We start from the raw sequence: 9,249 nt of genomic DNA on the forward strand, positions 1-9,249 counted from the left end.
ACCTCGACCCCCAGCTTGTGTCCTGGATGAGGTCCTACCTCTGGCGATGGAGCCCTCTTCGTGGAAGACTCCCCACTATTGACTCCCCACTGACGTCAACGTCGATCTTGCTCAGAAGTCCCTTCAGAGCTGCATGGACACCGTGTTGGACCCCCAGGTACGTGGCTTTAACCACAACACCCACTAATTTCTCCACCTAATTACGGATTTGTAATTTTCCCGACACCACCCAGAGATAAGCAACAGGTGGAACCGATTCCTCCCACTGATCAGGTGGGAAGACCCGAGACCGCCCGGCCCAGGCCCATCACTCTTCCTCTTCTTGCTAATACACCCTGTGTCCTCGGCCCCCTCTCTGGCCTCGCCAGCCTGTGCAGGTGGCACAAGGCATCCCCACAGGCTGTCGAGCCACAAGAAGGGACTCACCACCTGCTCCCCATCCCGCTCAGGGTGGCTCCTCCCATGCCTCATTCTGGGTCAGCCTGTCCTCTGACCTTATCTTACAAACAGGCCAGTTTTGGGGACAGAGCTGTGGCTCTTGTCATCGTGTCAGGCATCAGTCCCCTGGACACAAGGCTGTGAGAATAGAGAATGGAGTCCCTGGTCATCTCAGCACCAGCAGTGCGTGGGAGCCTGATGTCTGGGTCGGCATCTTGTCCTCACGCACAAGAGCTCGGCCGGCTCCAGTGACCCCTGCGTTTCGTGCATGCCGCCCTCTGCCTGGCCCGGGGCTGGGCCGCACTTCCGCACCCTCACGGCACCCCTGTTGGCTGGGCGGGCCAGTCCCTGCTGGCCAGATGGGAGATGGAGTTCCCACAATTACACCCCGTGTGCGAACCCAGATGGGACAGCCTGATGCTGCCAGGCACCCCTTCCCCAGGGGCTGGGCAAGGCCGGACCCTGCCTTCACGGCGGCCGAGGGCCTCGCTCGGTGAGCAGGGAGGAAGTTAGCGTGAAGGCTGGCGGGCAAAGTACGTGCTGCGGGGGTGCTGCGGGGGCCGGGAACACACTTTCTGGGCTCGGCTTGTGGGGATGGGGGACAACGGGGCGCGTCTGGACAGGGGGTGTGCTTTGGGAGGAGCCCTGGCTAGAGATCCATGCCAGGACAATTTGCTTCCCGTTCCTGAAAGCTTAGACTAAACCCTTGGCATGGACCCACGATCCAGACGGGGCTTTCTCAGCAGATCCCTAGCATCATTTCACCTGCCCAGCTCAGCCCTAAAGCCTGAGCCCTCAGCCCTCACCTGGCGGAAGTGGTCCGCCCCTCGACCAGTTTGGATGAAACCGAGAAAGTGGTTTGAGGTGGTTTAGCTGCATCCGGTCGTTAAAGGCTTTGAGAAAAGACTGAGGTTTCCAGAGGAAGACAGGACTCAAGTGCACAGCCCAGAACTGCCCGAATCACTGGCTGGCCGGTGGCCCGGCGGGTTTGGGCTGAGACTCCAACATCAGCTCAGCCTGCCCGACTGGTTTGAGATTTGCCAGCTTGGGCGCCGGGCACCGTTTACCGATGACTGTGAGCTTTACAGTTCTCTCCCTCCTCTCTCTCTCTCACACACACCAGTTGGTTCTGTTTTTCTACAGAACCCGCACTAATTGGCTAACACAGCATCACCTATTGTATTTGCAGGTAAAATCCTCGTGAGCTTTTGTGAGCGCTGGCCGGGAGCCAGCCACCTGCTAAGCCCTTTGCACCTAGCTCCCTGACACCCTTTTTCATGGATGAGGATGTGGCGCCCTGAAGTCAGGAGCCTAAGGTCCGAGCCAGACAAAGCTGAGTTCGGATTCAGGCTGTTCCACTTGATGCCTCGATGGGGTGGGCTGGTCCATGTGATGGAAGGGCCGAGCAAAGGCATTTCAAAACAAGAGGACAAAGGGGCCAGGGATGTCATTTCAGGTGTTAATTACTGGAGGAAGGAGCTGGCCTGGCGGGGGAGACCAGGTCCAGAAGGTGCAGTCCCGGGAGCAGCCATCAGGGGGTGGAAGTGCCAGGATGTGCCGTACAGGGCTGGGAGTTTGGACCCACTGCCTGTCCCAAGGCTGGTGGGGCCCTAAACCCAGGCTCAGAGGGGGTCCACTCCAGTCCAGGAATCCACTTGGGATGGGTCCGACCTCGAAGGAGGCCACCTTTATGAAGTGCAGTTTGGAGTCCAGAGAGCCCACGGGGCAGAGGGTCAGCGCTGGCTCCTTCCAGTGCTGTGGGGTCGGGAGGTCCCCAAGTCGCCAGTCAGGTCGCCACACAAAAGGTCCGGGTAATCCGCCGCCAGACATTGCGGCTGCGGCTGCTGAGGGCCACCTTGGCCGCCTCCTGGAAGACGGCCTGGACGTTCTCTCGGAGCAGAGCCGAGCACTCGAGGTAGGCCACGGCGCCCACGGATCTCGCCATCTCCTTGCCCTAACGGGGAGCGAGCGGTTGAGCTGCAGGGTGCTGGGGGTGGGCCCAGGTCCCACCTCCCACAACCCCAGGGCATCTCCAGGACAGGAGTGGAAAGTCAGTTTTTTCCGGGCCTAACTGAGCTGGCTCATGGCTTCAGCAGAGTGCCCCACAGTTCCCGCACGGGCGTGTGCTTCCCAGAGAAGCCAGTCGTCAACCGGTGAGCTTCCCAGCCTGACCCAGACCTGCAGGCTGAAAGCTGGGGTGCTCAGATTCCCCATCTGTGGAGCGGGTGGGCAGGACTATCCAATGTGCACACCAAGCCCAGCTCGGCCTCCCACTGGCAGAATCTCCAGTGTGTTCCCGGTACCTCCAAGCATCCCTCACACCCTGAGCGGGCCAGCGACGGCACTGCTGAGCCAGAGGGCCCCTCCCCGGGCGCCCTCCCCCACCGGCCTCCCTACCCTGTGGTAGGTCACTGGCTCCAAGCGATTTTTCCGCAGCTTCTTCACCAGCACTTTGTCCCTGCGCAGGTCAGTCTTGCAGCCCACAAGGACGATGGGCACCTTCTTGCAGAAGTGACTCACCTCCGGGTACCACTGTGGGCAGGGTGGCGAGCGCGCGTCAGCCTGAGGGCATCCCTCTCCACCATGGGAGGATGGGCACTGGCCCGTCCAGGCAGGCGCGGGCCCTCACTCAGCAAGGCCAGTGTAGGAGACACCCACCAGGTGCAGACTTACAGGGAGCGGCCGGTGCCCCCCCCAAGTGCCTCAAGCAAGTTCCAGCATCATCGGTAACCCGGGAGAAGGCTCTAGAACTTTGCCTTGGGCACACAACTGCAAGGTGGGGGCCCCGAGCTCTGCTCCCACCTGCTCCCGAAGCGTGCCCCTCTCCAAGGTCAGGGGCCCCGTGATCACCCCAAACTGGGTAAAGTATGAAGGAAATAGGTGATCTTTTCAAAGCCAAGCAGCTCCTGAAATGGCTGCAGTAGCTGCGGGCCTCCGGCCCTGTGTCAGTGTGAGGCCCTGGGGCCTGGGGGTTCCAGCCAGGATGGGGGCGGGGGTGGCGGGGGGCCGGGAACCCACAGAGGGGGCTTTATATCTCCAGCAGCACGTGCCTGCCGAGTTTCAGAAAAATGTTGGCAGCAAACCATCTGGCTTCTGGAGACAGATGGGGTCCTGGGTACACGCCCCAACCCTCCACCCCGTCAGGGCCTGCCCCGGGAAAGGGGCCTCTGTGTCCCCGCCTGGGGAAACGAACAGTGACCGCTCAGCCCGCACCCCGCCTGAGTGCTGAAGCCTCGCTCTCTCCTTCCCGACCAGGTCTCCGGGTCCCAGTCTCCAGGTTCTCCTCGGATCCCCAAGCTGCTCCCCTGCCCTGCCCTACACAGGCTGTCCAGCCTGGCCTGGCCTCTCCCGGGACCCTCTCCCAGGCCTGCCCCTCCCTGGAGGTTCAGAGCTCTCCCTTCACCCCACCCTGACTCCAGCTCACCCCTTCTCATGCTGGGAAAGGGCAAGCACAAGTCTCTCCCGGCCCAGCTACTCCCTCTGCAAATCCCTCAGCTGCCCTCCAGAGCCCGGGGCCACCGCCCCCCCACCAGCGGGCACCTGGCTCCAGCCCCCTCCCAGAGAGGTGCTCGGTGGGAACTCGGGGGCTCCCGTCCCGGGTTGGCCTCGTTCCTGGAATGAGCCTGGTGCACACACCCCGCCCCCCAATCTGGGCACACTACCAGTACCTATTCAAAGGGGCTCGGGCTAAGCCCTGGCACACTGCAAGGCCGAGGCACGTGCCGGCATCGTGCCACGGTGCCCTGGTGACCGTCTCCACATGGTCATGGTGGTCAGCTGGCAGCTGAGGGCTGGAGGCCCTGGCCACAGCAGGCGAGGGGCTGTGCTGTGGCTGGAGGTGACCCCCGAAGAGGCACTGGAGGGGCCCCATCGCTAATACCCAGGGACAAGCTAGGTGACCCCTCACATTCCCAGGGGACATCCTGCTAGGCAGCGGCCATGCCAAGAGTGGCTGGAGTCTGGGGGTTCCTGTGCAGCCCACGGGCAGATGCAGGCTGGGGAGATACGGGGGGCTTCTGGGGCAGACAGGAGCTGGCAGGGCAGGCAGGCAGGGAGGGAGGGAGCACTGGGCTTGGGCTTCGGAGGCCAGACCCTGCCACCGACCCCGGGGGCTCCGTGCCCTCCAGGGCCTGCTGAGCTCCAGGCTGGGTCAAGGCTGGGGCGCAGGGAGCAGTCTGGCTTCGGGCTCTGCCGCCTAGTCCTGTACCTACCCGGTTAGGGATGTTGTCGAAGCTGTACGGGCTGGTTACGTCGAAGCAGAGGAGCAGAACGCTGGCGTCAGGGTAGAAGAGGGGCCGCAGGCGATCGTAATCCACTTGTCCTGGGCAGAGCGGGGCAGTCACTCCTCCCACTCCCCTGCCTGCCCTCGGCGGCCCCCAACATCCCACCAGGGAGATCATCCCCCCAGGTGAGGGACGGGGCAGGACCCAGTTCTGTGTCTCGGGGTCTGACCCACCCAAGTCCGACACCGAGCGGCCCAGTTCCCCTGCAGTTCCTGGCACCGGCCCTGCCTGCCGGCGTGCAAAGCCCCGCTGGGGAGACCCTGGCCACGCTGTCCTGTTCCAGAAGGAGTGGCCGGCCAGGCAGAGGCCCAGCCTCAGGAACCAGGCCATTGTGCAGGGCCGTTTGCCCAGGGCTAGAGGGCAGGGAGAAAGGGCCCGCCAGAGTCAGGGCGGCTGGGGCTCCCCGAGGCTGGCTGTGGTCTCTGGTGCAGATGTGATTGCATAACCCTCATGTCCTGGGAGGCGGGACAGAGCTTCGAGAAGTTGAAGCCAGGGCGGAAGGCTCAGGAGGCCGGAGCAGCTGCCCCTAGTCTCTGGGGCCCGGAGGGGTGCTGCTGTGGGCTGTGGACGGCAGCAGACACAGCCCGGGGCGACCAGCGGTCCGGTCCCGGGGCCCCAGGACCTGGCTCATGAAATGGCTGCAGCAGCTGTGGGCCGCCCGCCCTGTGTCAGTGTGAGGCCCTGGGGCCTGGGGGTTCCAGCCAGGAACCTATAGAGGGGGGTTTTACATCTCCAGCAGCACGTGTCTGCTGAGTTTCGGGGTGCTCAGCTCTTGGGCAGCCCCTCCGCCTCCTGCCCCCCCACCCCGCCCCGCACACCCACCTGCTGTGTCCCAGATTTGGAGGTGCACGGGCTTGCCCTTCATCTGCAGATTCACACCGAGCCGCTCAAACACTGTGGGGGTGTAGCTCTGAGGAGACAGGGGTCCGTGGAGATGGTTTCTGGAGGGGGCAGGTGCCGGTGTTCGGGGAGGGCCCCAGGCACCGCCACAGCCCTCTTGGGCATCCAGAGCGAGCAGTTCTGGGGAGAGGCTGACTGAGTTGAGGCCCAGCCTTGAGCTGGGACCCCTGCAGACCAGAGCCTGCGCCCCATGATAAGTAGCTCTTTACCCACAAAGCCCGGTGCTCTGAGGCACCAGCGGGGTGCTCCGTGTGGGCATCCTGGCGCCAGACGGACCCCTGTGGCCAACTGCCAGCTTCTCTGTCTCTGGAGAGGGTCAGCCCCACTCTGAGCCGGCCTGCCTGCCGCTGTCCTGCTTTCTGGAAGGAGTTTCCTCCCCCCCCCCCTTCCCGCTTTTCTTCCTTCCTCCTCCATGGCTTCCTCCCACTCCCTCACCTCCCGCCCCTCCTCCGTTCTGGTCACTGGGGAGCAAGTGCCCTGCGAAGAGCACCGCTTTGGGGGTTCTCCCTCTGCCTCTGAACCTCTCACACCCACAGGCCCATGTTCCCAGGATGACTCCCCGGTCAGCCCCATTTCTGCCTTTCGCTTGCTGGCCTCTGGGAGGGCACCTGGCCAGAGGCCTCTCCCTGGGCTTGCTGGGCCCATGCTGTGCTGGCTGAGAGGGACCAGTGTCCCTCCCTAATGCAGGGGTGCGGAAGGGGCTGGGTGGGGGGCACATCGAAGCAGGTAGGGGGGTCTTTCAGACTCGCCGCGCACGAGCCCCAGGGGAGGTTGGACAGCCTTGCTGTGCTGCTGGCTTACTGGGGCGGGTTGGTGGGTACAGCCTGGGGGGGGACGCTGTCCACCCCCCCCCACCCCCTCTCACCTCCGTCCTGCAGTGCCAGGCGGGGCCCCACCTGCCTGTGACTCAGGTCTGAGCCGCTACACCTCTGAGACAGGCATGTCCTCCGGGAGGGGCGTGTCCTACGTGGTGGCAAGCGAGGGCCACCCAGGAGGCCTCAGGAAGAGGGTGCGGGGAGAAGCGCCCCGAACAGACAGTGCTGATGGAGACGGAGGATGGCTGGGGACTGGTTCAGCCTGCCCTGGTCTCCACTGCCTGGCCTGATGGCTGATAAGAGCAAAGGTGACTCCCCAAACCCTCTGCCTGCCCCAGGGCCCTCAGGCCCTGGCCTGGTGGGGTTCAGTGTGATACCTGCTGGGAGCCAGTGCTGGCGCTGACTGGGTGGCCTGGGGCCGGTCCCCTCACTGGTCACAGGGGAAGCATGTCGCTCCCAGTGTGGTGGGAGCACTGGCTGGTATCAGGCCCTGGGCCTCCAGATGTGCCCCTGCCATGGCGCTGCCAGCCTGCCACCCACTCGGCAGTAGAAATCGCTGAGGTGCAGGGCTCTGGGGAGCAATGCCAGGGTCCCGCCAGGGCCCTTGAGGTGACATCAGCACCCATGTGCTCTAGGGTCGCTGTGCATGGCCCACCGTCTCTGCTCCTTGCGACCTCGGGGAGCTGGTGCTGTCCCCCATTCCCATGAGGACACTGAGCCCAGGGAAGCGACTTGCCCAAGTGACACTCTGGACAGCGGCCGAGGGAAGACCATGTCCTTCAGGCCACAGAGGCAGGCTGTGCCCGGGCAGGAGAGCAGGAAAGCCCCATTTCAGGCTGTGGGGCTGGGGCGCTCCTCAGGCTTGGGGGTGGCCCTCCCCTGACTCCGGAGCGTCATCCTGAGTCTACAAACTGTCTACACCTTCTGTGGTGTTCTTTGGACCCACAGGCAGGTCACTCTGTGCAAAGGGCCAGCGGTGCTCAGCCTTATCTGTTCGCTGTCTGTAGTCACAGAGGCGGGGCCAGGCCAGCTGGTCAGCTCGAAGTGACTCAGGCTTGGTTTGCTCTCACGAGGCTCACGACTGTTCCAGTACAAGAATGGGGCCGGGGGTTCCCAGGGCAACACACTCCTGGAAGCCCCTGTGCGGACAAAGAAGGACCCCGCTGGCCCCCCAGCTGGCCTGGGAAGGCAGAGCTGTGTTTCCTGCGCCTCCCGCCCCACCTGCCGGGGCCCCTGGGCTTTGGCCCCAAGGGAATGGCTGCTGCCCTTACCACCAGGGCCCAGGCAGGCACCGAGGACCCTCCCACAGGGGATCTCTGGACACTGTGCTGCTCCGAGCCTGAGGTTGGGCCACGGTCGGACGAAGGTCCCTAAGGCCCCTTAGACCCCAGCCCACCGCTTCTGCTGTTTGCATCAGCGCAGGCCAGTGAGCGGGAAACCCAGTCTCCCCTATGCGGGCTCTCTGGGCTTCGAGACTGCCTGCAGGCGTCCAGAGGCAGGAGCAGGAGATGCTGGGAGGTGGGCAGAGCACTGGGGCTTCGGAGGGCACCGTGATCAGGACCTGGGGTCACTGTTGGCCCCTGACCCAAGGCAGGGTGGTCTCTGGCTTCTGAGCTGCTACACGAAGGCCTTTGCCTTTGCAGCTCTTGGGTCTTGTGGTTCTTTCAAGAGCAGAGGGCCCTCTCAGGCCAGGAGGGTAGGACCCCCAGGGAACTCGGGGTTCCCCAAACAGAAGTGCCTAGACAAGGCAGGGTCCACCCCCCCCCCGGGGACAGCACGGCTCGCGATCCCTGGCTGGCTTCAGCAAGTCCTTCAAATGACCAACAGCACAGCGCCCACTTCCGCACGGCCACCGCCCCCGGGCCCAGCCTGGGAGCTCCCTCTCAGGGCCCTGGCTGACCGGCGCCTCTGTGGGGCTCTCGGTGGGACCATAATTGCTGGTTTCGCACAGCAGCATGTGGGGCCCGGAAGAACGCCCCCTCAGCTTAAACCAAAGGTGTCTGGCCAGTGGCGGTATCAGCGGCTCCATAAACCACACCAGAGCTGTCTCGAAGCCGCCTCCGTGGGAGAGGCCTGGCCTCTCGGGCTCCCACAGCCTCCCCAGTGCCAGCACCACCCCGGGGGCTGGCAGACACTGGGGGTGAAGTAGTGCTGAAGGCAAACTCCCGGGCTCCAGAACTGGGCCGACAGGTGGGTGCAGTGACCCCCGGCCCCTGGCAGGTCCCAGCGCACAGCGGTGAGCTGGGGAAGGGGAAGGTCAGCGGCCAGCAGGCCGGTGGGCGGGGAGGGGGGGGCGGCGCAGCATGGGGGTGCGCAGCATGGGGGGCACCCTGCAGTGGTCTCTGGGCCTCACCTCCCCCAGAGTTCTCGAGCTCCTAATTTGTGGGAGGAAACTGGCTCGGAGAGGCTACACAATCACTCAGGGACACACCAAGGCAGAGCCCAGGAGTGTCCACTGCTGGGCAGGAGCTGGGGGAGGAGCCCCGCAGTTTCCCCGAGGACCTTCAAAGAACCCTGAACGCCCCCCAGTCTGGGGGCGGGGCACGGGGGGTGGGAACCCGCTCGAGACACACAGCTTTCAGTGACCAGCCCTAAGTCCACCGGGCACCTGACCGCAGTCCCCGCAGGCGCCGGCGGCCAGGCTGTGCCCCAGACGCTCTCTCAGGACGGGCTCCAGCTGGCCGCCTTCTCGCCCGTCACAGGCGGCGTCGGGGAGCCTCGCTCGCCGCCTTCGACCCCTCCTGGGCCGACGGGTGGGTGCACAGCGACCCCGGCCCGGGCAGGTCCCAGCGCACAGCGGCGCCCCTCCCTCC

The 9,249-nt window shown here is 64.6% G+C and overlaps 1 protein-coding gene across 1 annotated transcript in view; it reads right to left on the reverse strand.

Annotated features, from left to right (window-relative positions):
- Positions 1-1,890: 1,890 nt before the first annotated feature.
- Positions 1,891-9,249, reverse strand: part of RHOD (ras homolog family member D) — a 12,270-nt gene continuing 4,911 nt past the window's right edge. The window contains exons 2-6 of the mRNA XM_004683328.2: positions 9,045-9,177; positions 5,544-5,631; positions 4,650-4,759; positions 2,836-2,970; positions 1,891-2,392 (exon numbers count right to left, since the gene is read on the reverse strand). Coding sequence (XP_004683385.1) covers positions 2,225-2,392; positions 2,836-2,970; positions 4,650-4,759; positions 5,544-5,631; positions 9,045-9,177 — 634 coding nt within the window. The 3' untranslated portion in view covers positions 1,891-2,224. The remainder of the gene's footprint in view (positions 2,393-2,835; positions 2,971-4,649; positions 4,760-5,543; positions 5,632-9,044; positions 9,178-9,249) is intronic.

The sequence above is a fragment of the Condylura cristata genome, unplaced genomic scaffold (genome assembly GCF_000260355.1).
Source record: "Condylura cristata isolate star-nosed mole 26May11 unplaced genomic scaffold, ConCri1.0 scaffold00015, whole genome shotgun sequence".
NCBI lineage: Eukaryota > Metazoa > Chordata > Mammalia > Eulipotyphla > Talpidae > Condylura > Condylura cristata.